The following is an 18,569-nucleotide window of genomic DNA, read 5'->3' as shown; positions in this document are numbered from 1 at the left end:
GAAGGATTTCACAAGAAAAAGAAAATTTTCACATTAGTAAGAATATTATGGATAAGTATAGACAAGTAATGCTACTGGTTTTAGTTCATTCACGTATTTAAGAATTTTTCTTTGTGAAAAATCCATAGAACTTTATAAAATTAGATAGATAAATTATATGAACAAGTTGAAGTTGATAGATTACTAATTACTCATAGCGTGGGCAGATTGGGAATTTTGAGTCAAACATGAAACCCCGAGGGTTGGGAATTCTAAATTAGCTAAGAATTAGCCCAAACAAGGAAATTTATATGAGATGGATAATATGTAATTATAGATTGATTGGAGGAATTGGTACGAATTGCTCGAGGTGAAGCTTTTGGTATTTCGGCACGAGTACGGTGAGTAGTAACCTTACCTCAATTTGTATTTCTACAACTAGCATGATTTACATATGATTTTAATATGAGTAAGTTATCGACTGATTTGAATCTGCATGCGGGACAAGTCCTTTACTCGATATGATACTACTATATTTATTTTAGACGATTACAGTTATTCTGAATATTCTCATTGTTACTGAATACGTTTTACTCTTACTTGAGATAAGATTTACCGTTACTGAAATGAAATTACATGATTTGATAAAAACCAAAATGCCCTATATTATTTTAAAATATTCTCTACGAGTATATACGGATTACAGAGACAAGTATAAATGAGAGTAGACATTGAAGGATCCCGTAGATAACGGCGGGTTCGTTAGACCTGGTGCACCTTGTATTTACCGATTACAGAGTACAGTTATAGCCCTCGCTAGTGGGAAGGTAGAACTAGCATACCGTTACCGATTTCCCTCGAGTAGGGACTACCGATATATATGACTTCTTGCAAAGAAATCCACAGTTATACCGATTACATGATCCGTTCATTGAAACCTCCCAAAATGTGAATACTGATATTATACAGTGGTTACCGAGCTTATTATTGAATTGTTAATTATATTTTACTACAAGAAAAGCATGATGAGACTGAAAATTATTTATTGTTTCTGAAAGGGCATTTTTATGTATTTTCTCCTTGAGATACTAGCATGTTTCTTACTTGTCCCCAAATAAAAACTGTTGTGGTTAAGTGTTATTACTCATTGAGCTAGCGACTCATTCCCTGCAATTTTTTTACAGAGACAGCAGTTGACGCAGGCGAGGATTCCGTTAATTAGAGCGCACAGGTTGATAGTTCATGGTGAGCCTCGCACTTGTTCGCGTGGGCGGAGATTTTATTTATTGTTATGGTCTTTCTTTGAACTCTTATAGTCGCTCCATGGTCATTCTTTTAGTGTCTTGAGTAGTCTTTGTTATTATAGACTTATGTTGAGTAACGCTCATTCTTATAAAACTTTGGAGATAAAGTGGTATTCCTAGTTGTTAGTGGATGGACTGTTAAAGGTAGCTACTTATTTTGGTTAATGGATAAAATCATTGTCATTTGAATTGCTATTAGGATGTTTGATTGCTGAATTTGAGACAGGAAAAATTTTGGGATGGTCCAAAAACAGTGGAAATTCTGGCCGATTTTCTGTAAAATACCGATGAGGCTTACTTGGGGGCACTTGCTCCTAAGCGCCGGTCACGATCCTAAATTGGGTCGTGACAAGATCATTTATATGAAGAATAAACCAGCAACATTACTAAGAAAAAATAAGATACGGAGTAGAATTATTATATTAAAAAGTAGGGTAAAGGATAAAAATATGATTATTTAATAATAAGGAGTGGCAAGATGAGAGAAAATAGCAAGGAAACGACGCCACCACACCAAATTCGTCGTTCTTAAAGTGTCACTTTTCGTCATTACGTAACAATTGATTTACGATACATTACAATAAAATTTAAATAACAATCAAACAAACAATGTATTTAAAGTAACAATACAATACAAATTTATAGGTAATAACCATCCAAACAAGCTCTAAATATACACCCGAGCAATTTGGGTGAAACTCTAAAATAGCTAGATGTACAAGCGGTAATTGAAAAATAGCCACAGTTTCAAAAGTAATCGAAATTTAGCCACTTTTCATGTAAAGATAAATCTAAACGAAAACACTGTTCAAAATTCGAAAAATATTCCAGCATAATATACTGGAGTTTCAGCACAATATATTAGAGTTCTAGCATAATATACTGGTCCAGCATAATATGTTGGAAGTTCATACACAAGTGCTCCAATTTTTAGTATATTATGCTAGAACTTTCCGTGTGTTGTAATTATGATGGAAGTTCATACACAGGTATACCAATCTTCAGTATATTATACTACAACTTTCTGTGTTGCAACAAAATAATGGCTATTTTTTAATAACTTTGCAAACACGAGCTATTTTTCAATTACCAGTCCTAATACTGGCTAGCCCGTGATATTTTCACAAGCAATTTTAATTGTTTAAGTTTTATCATAAGTATTTTCTTATCTTTGTCAAAATTTAATAAATTTTGATTTAAATTTAATAAAAAATCGTAAAAAGAAAAGACTTAACCAAAAACACGAATGTATCAATAATAGCATCACCTAATAGACCAAAAATAGTAAGAAATTTCTAAAATTGCAACTCCAAATGTAAGTTATAGTTAAATATTTTCTTTTTAATGATTTTCTTAAATATAACAACCACATAAATTTAGCATGATTATGTAATGAATTGATAAAAAAAATAAATATTATTAATCAAAATTAAGTAATACAAAAAGATTTTCCCTACTTTTATTTCTTAACCCCGGACTTACTGAGCAAATTTAATTAGGCAAAGACAGATCTGAATAAAGGGAATTGTTTGAGTTTTCAACATTTCCCCTAATTTGATTTCTGTCGAATTTTCATCATTAGAATCTACTGGTTAATGGTCAAATACAAAAGCTGAAGCCTCAGTCAAATCAAAGTTGTTAATTGTTGGCACCTAAATTCATTGACTTCCCCAAACTCAAAACACTTTTTTGTTTATTGTGTAAACTGAGCAATTGGAACCAAATCAAGAATCAACATCCAAACATAAGCAGCCATGTCTTTGGCGATCTCTCAGCTTTCTTGCTTCTCTCCAATCAATCGCAGATTAGTGGTACAGTTTCACACTCGACCACTGCATCCATGTTCTCCTCTTTCCTTCAAGGTACAATCTTTTTACTTTTTTCCCCTCAAGAAATTATTTTTATGAATACCCAGAATTTTATTTATCCATTGTTATTGCCAAGACATGTTTTTCCCCATAATTTCTTTTAGGGTTATTGCAAAAATAATGTTTTTTTTCCTGCTGAATGTTGCTTTAGTTACTGTTTGCAGGGGGCTTGCATCCGCCTCCTTAAGCTCGAGGTATATATAATGTTGATTTTTTAGTAGATATTTGTTTTAGTTGGCACCTGTGTCTCAAAAGGGTGTGATGATGTACCATTAATATCTTGAATCTGCCTCTGACTATTTGAAAGTTAATGCCGGGAAGAGTAAAGAATTTTAAGAAATTTTGGACCATCTCCTTAAGTAATGTCTCTTGATGAACTTATATGGTGTATTCACCAATCATATGTTATGATAAAATGCACCACTAATAAAGAGGAATGGTTGGAGAGGATTCGTTTAGCTAACCTCAAGTCCCAACTGGTTTGATTGGACATGTTTTGTCCAATAAAATTACTTACTTTTAATGTGATCATTATTTTTAGGCCGAAGATTGGCACATACTTGCGCTTTCTAAGTATGATTTTGCTCATAAACAGATGAAAGATGGAACCTGAAATATGTATGGATTATTCTTTGTAAAACAAGCATATAATATACGACCAGAATGGACTTTTGGGAGCTTTGGTTTTCGAATTTGCTAAGTGAATCCTCAAACTTTCCATGATGTTTTCTTATACTTGATTGTAGTATATTATTATTCTGATTTCAGCCGCTACACCTTCTCTAAGTTGTTTTTTCAACCTTCCTTCTCACTCATTTTCTTTCTATGTTTCTTTCAAGCAAATTCAGAGTGGATAATTTTGCTGATAGTACGGATATGACTTCAATAATAAATGTTTTTTCCTTTCTGAATTCTGATATAAGGCTAAATGCTCCTTCGGTTTGACTTTTTGTATGATGGCTGACATTCAGTCTGTAGAGTGAGTGACTCTCCATGTTGAATCTGTATTCCTTCACTTAGACAAACTTCACTTGCCATGGATTTCAGGTAATTGCTATGAATAATGATGGGCATGGCACGGACGAATCCAATTTAGAGAGCAGGAATACTTTAAGTTATGCAACAGATTCATCAAAATCACTTAATGGAACTTCATCAAACTCATATTCTGCACCAGAAGAATATGTTACTAGGAAAGAAATGAATGAGTCGGTGCAAGAAAACTCCAGCAGCCAGCCAAAAAAGGCTGCAAAAATTCATGATTTTTGTTTAGGAATTCCCTTCGGTGAGTATTAACTCATGCTCTGAGGAGGCTAAGGAACATATGATACTTCTGTATTTAAGGCATTCCATTTTTCATACTTTTCTTCATGATGCTTATAGTGGTACAAACAAGTGTACTTTTTCTCTTTGCTACATCTTGCAATTCTTTTCAAGTTAATCCCTTTTCCACTGGTGAATTCAGCCAGTTTAGATGTTTTAAAAAGTTGAGCAAGTCTTGAGAAACACAACCCATGAAGTCACTTTATTACCAGAAGTCCAATGCACTATTCATGTTCCACCCTAGTTCTAAATTTCTGGAACATGTACCTCACACGTGTGTGTGGCACTTCTCTGGATACGCCCATGTGGGGACATACGTAATAAACTTGGTACATATGTATATCCATTACCTTGAGTGGGTGCTCTGAAATGCAGGCGCATCTATAGGAAAGTGTATCAATGTTCTATTGTAATGTCAGCAGACTACATTAAACTACTGTATTGTAGATGGTGTCTATAAAAGCACTAGGCATAAAGTACAATGCTTTGGCAGTTTCATGATCTCTTCTGTTATTCTCAGAGAAATCACATTCAAGTCGCATATCCTCTGGATCTATCTTAATCTTTGTTGTTACAGTAAGAAAGATGTTTCAGTGTCTTGCACTACTCAATTTATTGTCAACAACTTATTGACTTGCATCACAGGTGGTCTTGTTTTCACGGGGGGACTTATTGGTTTTATTTTCTCAAGAAATCCAGCCACATTAAGCAGTGGTGTTCTTTTTGGAGGTGCGTTATTGGCCCTCAGCACCATTAGCATGAAGGTCTGGAGACAGGGGAAAACTAGCTTTCCATTCATACTGGGTCAAGCAGGTATTTTCTGGTTTTCTATCAGTTATTTGCTAATTTGTTTTTCTGCCTCATCTAGTTGTGGCTATTGGATGGGCTTCACCTTGTTATTGGTGGTGATCAGGGGACGCTCTCTTCAAGTGTAATCTCTTTTATATGTGTCTATGTGATCATAGGTTTAGCATTATATGTGATCATAGACGCGTTTATTGATGCCACTAACTTAGGCATCCATAGCCTAATTACCCTATGAACCTAAATCATCATTGAGCTCAGTTCCCATGGTTAATTTCTATTTTTCGCTCAAGTCTTATATTTAACAACTTCAACCACAGCTGCCTCCTGCCGAGGGTCTATCGGAAACAACCTCTCTACCTCCCAAGGGTAGGGGTAACACACTACCTTCCCCAGACCCCATTAGTGGGTCTCCACTGGGTTTGTTGTTGTAACTACAGCTGCCTCCTGATATAACTAGAGTGAGGTCCATAAGGATATTCTTCATGCTAAAATGAAAAGGGTAAAGGAGGGAAAGAAAGATGTGAGTTCCCCAAACAATCCAAAGAGCTGTCTCCACAATTGTTGGAGCAAACAGATATTCATTTTTTTTTTTTGTGTGTAGGTGGGTTTATTTTGTGGGGGGGGGGGGGGGGTCTGGAGAGATGGCTGAAAAGGGAGAGAGAAAGAGAAGGAAGATGACATCTTCTTAGATCTTTGATAAAATAGCTTACTTCTGAAAAATCATCTGATTATGTGTTACTGTGAACCTTTTAACTTAACGAATGTTAAAATATTCATTTTCATGTTCCAACCTGGCTTGACTGAAATGAATAGTTCAATGTTACTTAATTTTGACTGCACATTTTAGTGCCATTCTGCAGTGCTAATAGATTATGGCCTTGTTAATGTGGCAATATCTGATTTCCAACATTACGCTTCATTATTTTTTTTATTGTAAAGCTTATGGCTTTTTAAAGCTTCAGAAATACCTAGTCGCTATATCACCTGAACAATGTAAAACAAATTCTCAATAGGATTGTGGTAGTGTATGATATTTGCTGACTCAGGGAGAAGGACAATGCTGTGCCTTTGAATTATTATTGGTCGTGGATTGCCATGTCGATGTGACCAATTTTGAGGTGGTTGTTGTTGACATCAATACTTCCAGCCTAGTATAACATTTTCAATATCTACTTCTATTGTGGAATCACAAGCAAAGCTAATTTCTAACTTTATTAAGCATGCAGTTTCTCATATTTCATGAAGAGCTCAATATAACACATTAATTCAAGGCACTGCATTCAAAGTTCTTGTTATTGCTATACGATTCTTAGTGAGCTACTATTCTTCTCTGTGAGACACCCAAATAACAAGGGCGTAATGTGAAATTTCAACCTATATGGCTGCAAGTAAAATATTTCTCCTCAATGAAAAGTTTAATCTGCAGTTATCTGTGATTTAACCTATCGTAGATATGCTGCTACTAATTGAAAAGAAATATAGTTTTTAGATTCACTTTATGCATCATTTCTATACAATCTTACACATCTTCTAGTTAGAGTTGAAGCTTTTAATGAACTCCCTATTGTCTGGTTCCTTACCTGCTAAACTAAATTGCAGAATGTATGTTCCTTTCCTAATTCGTCATTCCCTTTTTGTTGTCCTGCAGTACTTGCTGCGGCCCTTCTGTGGAAAAATATGCAGACCTTCTCACTGGTATTCTCCATAATGTCAAAGTCTTCTAATAACTTTATTGCAAGGTTTACATTGTCTAATAAAAATGGTGGTCTTTTTTTTGTGTGGTGCAGACGGGAAAATTGTTCCCTACTGGCTTTTCCGCTGCCATCAGGTACTGCAACGTCTTCTTTTCTTGCTTCTCTTCTCGAGTATTCGTTACCAGGTGCAACCATGCAAATATTATCTTTAATTTATTGCTCAATTTGCAGTGCTGCAATGTTCTGCTTCTACTCCTATGTGATACTGTCTGGGGGTAATCCACCACCCAAGAAGTTGAAGGCATCTGCTTCAGTGACATCTTAGTTGCGCTAATTCGTAGAAATATATTGAATATTCATCATACGCGTGGGCGGTTTTACAGTGAGCAAATCCATTAATTTGCGCAAGTTACATGTTGGCAAATGAGCAAAGTTTTGATAATATTATTCTTGGAATGTGTAATGATTTTGCAAAGTTTCATGGGAGTTTGTTCGTTAGCAACTTGCTGGTGGCACATTAAATGTTATGATAGATTGATTAATACAAATTATCATGTATGGATCATTTTAAGTACTTAGCATTATAGCATAGAATAGACGATGTCTTTGCAATTTTTTTCTGCCTGTTTCTGTTATATAGTTTGTTGTCTTGGATTTATCTTTGTTAATGTACTAAGTTTCTCTATTGGCAGGTTCATTTTTGAAAAGTTGATTTTATCTTTTGGTAGAAGATGAGGAAAATAAATTGTCCCTAAAAATGAGAAAGAATGTAGAAAATTAATGCTTCCACAAGTTCAATTCTGCTTTACATTTTAGTTTTCTGCTATTGATGAACTAGATTATGTTCTAGTGAAAACAATTTTCGGATTGATGATTTAAAAATAGTCATCATTTACAAAGTCATTGAAAAATAGCCATTCTTTTGCTGAAACACGAAAGTTATGCTTGATTACAGAGTTCCTGCATATAAACTTGCAGCATATTATGTTGGAACTCTAGCATCCAGCATATTACATGAAAAGTTCCAGCATAATATGATGGATTATGGAGTTCTTGCGTATAAACTTCCAGCCTATTATTTTCGAACTCCAGCACATTATGCTGGTATAAAAAACATTCGAATGCTAGCATATTATGCTGATTTTTTTTTTTTGGATTTTTAAGGGTGTTCTTGTTCAAATTTTATCTTTACATGAAAAAGTGCTAAATTTCAATTTCTTTTGAAACGGTGGTTATTTTTCAATTATCAGTGCTATTTCTGATTTCCCCCCTATATTCTAGGGAAGAAGTCCACACTTTGCCCCTGGACATTGAGAAATTAGTTATTCATACCTTCCATTAAAAGTTCGTTTTAAAAACAATTTCATCGTTTCCTATATGAGCATTTTTAGCAGAGCACCAGCTGACATATATTTTATGTATGACAACCATTTTAACTTGCCACAAAAGGGAGACACGTGAAAAAAAAGAAGGGAAAATTTCATATTTGTCCATGTACTTTGAAAAATTAGTCATTCATGCTTCATTTTAATATTGGTAAGTTGGCAGCGTTTCAACAACAATAAATTTCTCTTACAGGTTAATTTGGTATACCACGATTATAACTTTCCTCCTTCTTGGTTATCATGATAATTCTCGCATTCTTAAGTACAAAATTTTTGATAATAAATCAAAATTTCTTTTGATTGACCGTATTTAATTTTAGAACTGATTTTAACACTTTCTATGATAAAAATTGGTTATTAATAATGAAAAAATATGATAATATTTCCCACCTTCTCTATGCTTTATATTTATTTTCGTTAGTGATTTAATATTTTCCTCTTGTAAGTTTACATATAAATTATAAGTACATAATAATATTAACAGTTATATTTAAATATAATTCTACAATTAATTATTACTTAGTTGCTTTTGAAATATCTCTGTTACTATACTATTTTTGGTTACGATATACTATAGTTTGATTCTGATCACATTCTATTCCTGAAAAATTGTGTAATTGGGCATCAAAATAATCAGAGAATCTTGCAACAGGGAGGTAAGATTTCTCTTGGTAAAAAGATATATTTTTCTGCATGCTTACTAATACTAGCAAAGCATTTAATTGTGTAACTGAATAAATAAATATTATCCAGTGGTGAAGCGTTAGTATTGAAAATTTAGAGGTCTTCTATTTTCTACTATTGTAATTCACTGCATCCCCGTTTCATTCGCTGTTTTAGTTCCTCATAACCCCTCAAATCTAGAGGTCTTTAATTAATAACGCACCAATCTTCTATATAAACTTCAATTTTTTTCCTCCATTTTAATTTTTTAGCTGCTGGCTTGTTGGAAAGCTGGCACCTTTTGTATATTAACACTAATAAAAACTTTTTTGTTTTTTGTTTTTTTAATTTTAAAAAGGGCCTCCAGCAACACCATTGCCACCGGGAACCGCCGCCACGTAGTGGCTGAGAAACCTAGTGCAACCGTAAATAAAATCATGGCCAAGCCAAGTTTCGTCCCACTTGTGTTTGCCTTTCTGTTTCTTTCATCACAGACCTTTTGCAGTGCTCATGATGATAATGAAGTTGGTATAAATTAACTTTCATTAATCCCTTTCTCATATTTACTTTTTCACCTTCACTCTATTTGGTTTTGTTTTATCAATATACTATATTTTATATGTATGTTTATAACGGCGATCGATATTAGATCGGGTCAATTTGCATTATTAAATTTACGGGATATCTGCTACCTTTCACCCGTACAAGTATTGGTATAGATGAAAAAAAAAAAAATAACCTATTGTTCGCAATAGAAGTATAGGACTAATGAAGGTTTGTCTCTGAGATTGAATTCTTGGCTTCGCCGCCGGTGGAAATGATCAGATGAAAAGCTCGAACATTTTCCTTCTCGTTGATATTCATTTACTAGGTGACATAAATTTTTCTTTTCAATAAAAAGGACATACTAAGGTGGCTAGATTATGTTAAACAAGAGAAACAAAATAAAAAGCGTTTTTCTTTCATTCTGCAACGATATTTATTTCTTCTTCTTCTCCGATTCTTGTGTGTATATATATATATATATATATATATAATTATTTTTTTTTCTTTTGTGTGTCAAACACCAGATGATGAGTCAAAATTCACTTACCTGTTGGGAACAAACGAAGGACCAGAGAATTGGGGTAATCTTAAAGCAGAATGGAAACTATGTACTACCGGCAAATTTCAGTCTCCAGTTAATATCCGTAACAAAACTGTGACGGTTACCACTGCTCTTCAACATTTGAAACCAAACTACAAAATAGCACCTGCTATTATCATTAACAGAGGTCATGATATCAAGGTATATATATACATTGACCATGTAAATTAGTTTTCTTTTTATTTAATTTAATAGAGATTTACCTGTAATTATACAATCCAACTATATATTAATTTTGGCAGTTGCAATGGGAAGGAGATGCAGGATATATTAGTGTTGGTGGTACTGAGTATAAATTACAGCAATGTCACTGGCATACTCCTTCTGAGCACAAACTTAATAATAAATGGTTTGTCTCATTATCAATTCCATTTGGTCTAACATTTTTTTAGTCAAGTTCAAGATAAGAGGGCATTAATGATTTTTGTCAAAATCTACTCTGAATAATCTTTAACGAGAAAATATATAATTTTCTTAATGAGTGTGCCAAAACTTTAAAAACGTACGTTACGATATTAATATTTGCAGCTTTGCAATGGAGGCACACATGGTTCATCAGAGTGCTGATGGGAAAATAGCTGTGGTTGCAATACCTTTCAAAATTGGAAGCCCTAACCCTTTCTTTGAGGAGGTGATGATCCAAACCATTTTAATATGTATTCGATCTTCTCTTTGTTCCTTCTATTTCACATCTCCCCATTTTAAAATTCTTTAAATTCGTTTCACTATTACAACAACAACATACCCAGTATTATCCAATACTGTGGGGCCTGGGGAAGGTAGTGTGTACCAGAAGCGGATGTAGTGTACTACCTACGGGTTCAATTGAACCCATAACTTTCGACGCAGAAAAAAATTTTATACATAAAAATTCATTAAAATTGCAAAAATAGTAAGATATGAACTCATAACTTTGAGGGTGTTTGGCTAAGCTTATAAGCTGGTCAAACTGGCTTATAAGCACTTTTTGGCTTATCTACGCGTTTGGTAAAATTAAAAGTGATTATAAGTTAAGTGCTTATAAGCCAAAAATAAGCCAAAAGCCATAAGTTGGTCTCCCTCAACTTATCAAATTTTAGCTTATAAGCACTTTAGGTTTGACCAAAAATATTTACTATTCTATCCCTAAAATACTTCTTTTTAGAACAAAAGTCTTCTTATACCCAGTTCTTCAGCTGCTTATTATTAATTTCACCACTTTTATCCAAACACATAACTGCTTATTTTTTAAATCAGCTTCAGCACTTAAAAGTGCTTTCAGCACCTAATGCTTATCAGCTACTCTAAATTAGCTAAGCCAAACGGGCTCTTTAAAAATATAATGGGTTCAATGTTAAAAACCTTAAAATTGAACCCATAAGATTTAAATCGTGGATCCGCCCGCAGACCCTACCTTGTGAGGATAGAGAGATTGTTTCGAAAAACTTTAGTACGTACGTAATATATTTTTAGACGAGTATATGTTTAAAAGTGCTGCAGACATTCTCATAACAAATCCTTTTCTTTTTCTTTATGTTTCAAGAAACGCCAGTAAAATTTACGCTTTGTCATATTTTTCTTTTCTATCAGTTAATGCGTAACATTGAGACAGTTGATGATAAGGGTCTGAAGTTGGGAATGGTTGATCCTCAACAACTTGGGATTGGCGATGAACCTTTCTATCGATACATTGGTTCACTCACTGTTCCTCCTTGCACTGAGGGTATCACTTGGACTGTACTCCACAAGGTATCCATTTATAAATTTTGATCTTCTCAAAAGTTTTTATATTTGGATTATTCCTAACTGCATATTTATAATACATGAAATTCTAAATTAATTACTCCGTTAGTATCTTATTTCTTCTTTATTGGCTAATGTAGGCAAGGACTGTTTCTATGGAACAATTGATGGCATATAGAAGTGCTGTTCATGATGTAAGTATTACTTCTCATTTAATCGTCCTAACTTCAACAAATTTTATTCCACATCTATAAATCTTGAAAACTTTTCGTATATTACGGATTTACCGTTTTCCATAAGTTGAGAGATAGAATGTGTTTGTTGATAATGTATTTACGTGTTACGGCTTATATACACACACTAACAAAAAAGGCAGCCGGTACATTAAGCTCCCGCATGCGCGTGGTCCGGGGAAGGGCCGGACCACAAAGGTCTATTGTACACAGCCCCTTCATACACACACTGACAATGTACTTTTAAATGCAAAGCAAATTATGAGTAAATCTCATTTAGGTTTTGATTTGTTAATTTTCTTGTTTTTTTTTAATTATTTAAAAAACAGGGATTTGAGGCAAATGCAAGACCAGTTCAGAGCTTACATAAAAGACCAGTATATTTAGCTATATAAGTCCAAGAATGAATGACGCCAACTTCAGATTAGATTGTACTTACATGTGAATATGGAAACAAGAACAAAGTTTCTTCATTGCAATGTAAAACTCTGTGTCTGTGGTGGTCAAGTGTTGGAAATGGCCTTTTGGAAGAAGATATTTGGAACCCAAAAAGTCATAGTTGAGGTCAACATAATAAAGGAAATATACACTAGTCTTCACTTTCTTTTCACTACGTGTATATCTTTAATTATGCATTATAGTGTAAATATTATTTACAAATTCATAGAATTATACTATCAATACGCCACATTGGAGCCCGACTAAATTTGGATTCGCGCCGGAAAGTCTCACATCGGGGGTAAAACGCTCCATTACAAAGGCAACTCCATACCCAAGGGCTCGAACTCGAAACCTCTGGTTAAGGATGAAGGAGTACTTACCACTCCACCTAAACCCTTGTTTGGTGGAGACCATTAAATCTTAAAGGCGAATTAAGTAGCATTAAAATCGAACATCAATAACATGATTAAATGGGTCCTGGATTTAGGTATTATTACAAAGTTGCCATTTCTCCATATTCGCAAAACGTAAAAGCTTTAAGAAAAAACAGAGCTACCACCGTACGTTTTTGCGAAATTGTTATGCATTTAGTTTAGAGTCTTTAGACTAAAGTGTGGTTTAATTTGAGTTTGATTTTGTTTATTTGACGTCTTTTAACATTATACTCCTATAAAAGTTATTAGAATTTTTTTTATTAGAATCAGATTACTTGCTCTAATGGAAAGTTGATGTTAGAATTCGGAATCCCACACCTTGACTTTGTCATTCAAAAAGTCAGAAAAGGCAAACATTTGAACTTGCAAATCTTAGAGAACAAAAAACTAACGAATGAATGAAAAAGAGAATAATTTGGCGTGGTCCTAGTGTTAAAGACACAAAAAATTAGGTTTCACGCGGAAGCTAACAAAGCAAAATTTGAACGACGATAAATCAGACAACAAAAGAAAAATATATTAAAAGAGACAAAAACATTTAACGTGGTTCGGTTAATTGACCTATGTCCACGGCGGAAACGAGCAATCCGATCCACTTTATAAAAGAGATTACAAAATATCGAGAGAACAACCTCACAAAGAGGCAAACACAAATGATACACTAATACTTGTCTCGTAAAGTTCTCCCACTAAACACGACTCTCAAACCCATATGGCTACATTGTGGATGCTATTGAATGAGAAGGAATGATCCTCAATTTATAAAAATCCAAACATTTTCCTACAAGAAAAGAAACTAGTTAAATATGAGAGATTTATAATTTCTTTCTACAAGAAAAAAAATCAAATTACGGTAAATATATTGTCTTTTCTTTCAAGAGATAGAAAAATTAAATATGCTAAGAAAAATAGGACAACACCTAACACCTAGATCACGATGAAAAAGTTAGAATTCACATCATTTGGAACCATGGAACAAATCGAGTACAAGGGAAAATACGAGGAGAAGATTCTTTTTTGTTCGTATCTTAATGTCTTTCATAAAATCAAGTCGACTCAAGAAAAATACTACTAATTGTACTAGCTATAAAGTAATGTGAAAATGTATCTTAAATAATATTGCATTTAATGTTTTAATGCCAAATATCATATGCAAGTTAATTAACAAACCAGGTCAAAGGTACATTATGTTTACTTCCTTCTTTTCGGTGTATGTTACAATTCTATCGTCTATTTCTTTCTTTTTTAATAAAAAATCATCTTTTTATATGTTACTACATCCGTTTCAAAATGATTGTTATAGTTTGACTTGATATAAATTTTAATAAAAAAGAAATTTTTTTTGAGATACTATGTGGTCTTAAATAAACCATAATATTTGTGTGGCTGTAAAACTCTTGAAACTTGTGATCTGAAACCTATGACAATATTTGTGTAGTTACACATGCTTCCTATTAAGAAAATATTAAAAGGTGCCAATCTTTTGAAACAAACTAATATGAAAATAGTGCCCATCTTTTTTAAACAGAGGGAGTATAAGCTTTTAATTTTAATATTTTATTTTTTAAAATCACAAGATTAATATTCTTAATATATTATTTATAACATTAGTTTAAGGCACGAAACTCAAAAATATCTTTTACAATCTTAAATTTTCGTACTGTATAGGATAAAATATGTTCATATTAAATGCTTGCATGATGAAGCGACACATATAGCTGAAAATGGAAGGCAATCAGGTCCGATTGCAACAATTTCGTTGGTTCCCAAAAGGAATGGTGTTCATAAAGGCAGAATAAATGTCTGCTACCCGGTAGCATTTAATAAAGAATATTCTATAGCATTAAGTACATAGTCCGTTACAGAGAAAATAGCATTCTCTGCCTACCGTTACGCACCCTTCAATGGCTCTCATAGTTGTCATTTAAGAATGTCTTGATCCTAGGACCTTGTTCCCTAGGTACAATTATAAATAGAGGGTTCAACAACCGTTGTAAGGGACTCGGCTTTTCTGACAAGCACATACTATACTCTATTCAAAGTTCAATAATATTTGATGTTCTTGCTTATTAATATTGTTACTACTGCATCCGGAAGATCTGCTCCCTGAACCAGGATTTCTACTATCTTATCTCGATTTCAACACTAAGTTTTACATTCTTGTTCAATTTATTTATCATTTTGGGATGAAATCGATTCACTTGTCTATAAACCACATATAAATTCAACTGTACCATTTTACGGGTAAACAGTTTGGTGCCCACCGTGGGGCTTAAACAACTGTGTAATTTAGTTGATCCTTGCATCTATTACTAACCTGTTTGATTCTTTGTTCTTAGCAAAAATCATAAAAAATGGCAGATAATGATGTCAACATCACACACAACGTTGAGGCCCAAGTAAATCAGCCTTAGCACGAAGATTCAATCAGTGATACCTGGCAACAAGGGGGATGAGGCCACGCCAGTCCATGGAGAGCAGTATCCGCGACACGTTCGAGAGGCAACTCCTGATGATGTTGAAGAAGAGCACGTCGCTGAAACAATGGGGATCCAGAGGGAGAAAAAAAGACTATTACGGTTCATCTCTCACGATAGGACCGGGTCTTGACGGAGTTGAGGCTGGCGTTGTCGGGTGCTTCCAACAATGCGAATGGATGATGTCCAGTTCCTCCCGGTGCTCCCGCAAATCAAACAATCTAGAGGGTCGACAACAACACCCCGAAGGGCGAAGTCGGCTTTGACAAGGCCGGGGGGAACGGTAGTGGATCCGGTAATAATAATGAGAATGATCCCTTTAAAACCAAACTTATGCGGTTTATAAGGGAAATAAACACCCGAATGAATCAGATTTCGGGCGCTCCACTAGTGTTGAAAGGACCAGACTCAAAGAAGTACACCCATTGCCATTCAAACCAAGCGTGACACCAGAATTGATCCCGAAACGGTTCAAAATGCCAGACGTGCTGAAATATGATAGGACTTCGGATTCGCAGGAGCACATCACCACCAATACAATGGCGGTAAAGGGAAAAGATTTAGTTCCGCATGAGATTGAGTCAGTCTTACTGAAGAAATTCGGGGAGAGCTTCATAAAAGGGGCCCTGACGTGGTATTCACTCTTGCCCGAGCATTCAATAGATTCCTTTGAGATGCTCACGGATTCTCTTATCAAGGCCCATGCCGGGGTTAGAAAAATACAGGCTCAAAAGGCTGACATATTCAGGATTGCACAAGAAGAGTCCAAATTATTGCGAGAGTTCGTGACCAGATTCAAGAAAGAAAGAATGCTGCTCCCGCCCGTACCAGACAAATGGGCAGCTGAAGCATTTACAAAAGGGCAGAATATGAGAAGTTCCGATGCTTCTCGAAAATTGAAAGAAAGTCTGCTCGAGTTCCAGGTAACAACATGGGTGGATGTTCACAACCGCTACGAGTCAAAGATAAGAATTGAGGATGATCAGCTCGATTTTCTGGCATCAACCAAGGGTCGGGACCGGGAGAACATTAAGGAGAGATCAAAGGAGGATTTCGACACAGATCGACGGTCTTCAAAGGGTCGGTTTTTGCCCTATGAACGGGCCGAAGGACGTGACAGAGGTTTCCGGTTGGCAGATAGATTCGCTACCGATAGGAGAGCTGATCACGACCGGAATAATAGGTCATTACAAGACAAAGAGATATCGGGTTCCTGAGATTCCTCCTACCCCGGGCTTTTCGAATACAATTTCAACGTCAGCATAGTCGAGCTGGTGTCGGCTATGAGGAACATTAAGGAAGCACGATTCCCGAAACCAACAAGATCCAATCCCAATCAGAGAGGTCCTAATTTATGGTGTGAATACCATGGGACCAATGGTCACCGGACGGGGCACTGCCGGCATTTACGGGAGGAGGTGGCGACACTGTTGAAAAATGACCATCTTAGAGAATTCTTAAATGATCGGGCTAAATATAATTACTGTCGCAATGGTGACAACGTGGAACCTTCAAAAGCAGGAGAAGATCCTCCACGTTTGACGATCAACATGATTTTCTGGGGAAACGAGATTAATGGTATGACCTTTTTGGCGGCCAAGAAGACGAAGGTATTAGTAACCCACAGTAAGAGACTTTGGGAAGTCGCGACGTAGATGGACTATTGCTGCCATACAACGATGCCTTGTTAATCTCTTTAAATGTCTTAGATTTTAAATTTTAAGGTATTTTGGTGGACGCAAGAAGTTCGGCTAATATTATCCAGTTGAGAATGTTGGAGCAAGCCAAGCTGACCGGAAGTGTCATTCCGGCCACAAAACTCCTCGCTGAGTTCAACTTGGCAAGCATAACAACTCGAGGAGAGATCTTGCTAACCACGAATGCTGAAGGGGTGATGAAGACGACCCTTTTCAAGGTAGTAGACGGCGATATGGGATACAATATTACTTGGGGAGGCCATGGTTCCATGAGATGAAGGCCGTGTCATCGACATATCATCATTAATTGAAGTTACCAACTCCCAAGGGAATTAAACAAATAAAAGGAGACCAACCAGCGGCAAGGGAAATGAATGTAATCTCAGTTTCCAGTAGCAAAGGGAAGGAACATGCATCGTAATAATTACAGGAATCGGTGTCCGCTCTCAAACCGAGTGAAGTCAACCAGGAGGAGGAGGAGGAAGAATCCTATGAGGTACCAAGATATTTCCAGGTACTAGAGGAAACAGACACAACAAAATTCACAGCGGAAGAACTTGAGCAAGTCGCGTTGTTCGAAAAGTTCTTGGAGAGGAAGTTCCACTTGGGGACATGACTAAACCCCGAGATCAGGTCTGGATTTATCGAATTTCTTAAATTTAATGTTGAATGTTTTGCGTGGTCGCATGCGGATATGACATCAAAGTTTACATAGATGATATGCTGCTTAAATCTTTGAACGCAGGTCATCATCTTAAACAGTTGCAAGAAACCTTTGACATCTTAAGAAAGCACAACCTAAAGCTTAACCCCGAGAAATGTGCATTCCGAGTCGGCTCTGTTAAATTCTTGGTGTTCCTGATGTCGCAAAGGGGGATCGAAGTCAACCCCGATCAAATTAAAGCCATCGAAGACATTCGGATGTCGCGCCCCTTTTTCTCTCAAAAAGCGAGTTTCGACATGTGACAACTCTTTTAAATGTGTATTAAAAGAGAAGAGTCACCACCTAACTATTTGAGGTGCGTTAGGGCACCTATTTGCAAATAACACTATTTTAACTAGTCAACGTCACCAAAGATCGGGTAAGGGCTCAAGTTACCTCAAAGATAAGGTGTTAGGCACTCTTCGAGGTCCAAAACTGTGGGTCCCGGCCGAAGTTTACACTATGTGGGATTATCAGATTACAATTGTCCTAAGTGATCATATAAGTGAGAGAAGATAAGGAATTTAAAGATTCTATTATGAGCAGGTGCAAAGAAAACCGGGTAACAATTAAACTATATAGATAATCAATACAAATCTTTAGAGGTTGCAATGAACAACTTAATTATTCTATATTTGATGACTAAGTGTGAGCAGTAAACATATAAAGGAGGGGGGAGGGTCCTAAGTGTT

The 18,569-nt window shown here is 35.4% G+C and overlaps 2 protein-coding genes across 2 annotated transcripts; both read left to right on the top strand.

Moving 5' to 3' along the window:
• The first annotated feature begins 2,764 nt into the window (after positions 1–2,764).
• LOC109236888 (protein FATTY ACID EXPORT 1, chloroplastic-like) lies at positions 2,765–7,660 on the top strand. Its single transcript, XM_019403129.1, has 6 exons — positions 2,765–3,145; positions 4,199–4,436; positions 5,120–5,287; positions 6,930–6,976; positions 7,069–7,109; positions 7,207–7,660. Exons 1-6 carry the CDS (start codon positions 3,038–3,040, stop codon positions 7,298–7,300), a joined length of 696 nt encoding a protein of 231 aa, XP_019258674.1. The 5' UTR covers positions 2,765–3,037; the 3' UTR covers positions 7,301–7,660.
• A 1,629-nt stretch (positions 7,661–9,289) lies between these two features.
• Positions 9,290–12,735, top strand: LOC109236872 (alpha carbonic anhydrase 4-like). The gene is made up of 7 exons (XM_019403103.1): positions 9,290–9,551; positions 10,094–10,311; positions 10,413–10,519; positions 10,699–10,801; positions 11,740–11,898; positions 12,033–12,086; positions 12,455–12,735. The coding sequence occupies exons 1-7, from the start codon at positions 9,461–9,463 to the stop codon at positions 12,518–12,520; spliced, it is 798 nt and encodes a 265-aa protein (XP_019258648.1). The 5' UTR covers positions 9,290–9,460; the 3' UTR covers positions 12,521–12,735.
• Positions 12,736–18,569: the final 5,834 nt, after the last annotated feature.

This window comes from Nicotiana attenuata, unplaced genomic scaffold (assembly GCF_001879085.1).
Source record: "Nicotiana attenuata strain UT unplaced genomic scaffold, NIATTr2, whole genome shotgun sequence".
In the NCBI taxonomy this organism is placed as follows: domain Eukaryota; kingdom Viridiplantae; phylum Streptophyta; class Magnoliopsida; order Solanales; family Solanaceae; genus Nicotiana; species Nicotiana attenuata.
Note: the sequence above shows the minus strand (reverse complement) of the source record. Positions and strands in the feature narration are given on the sequence as shown.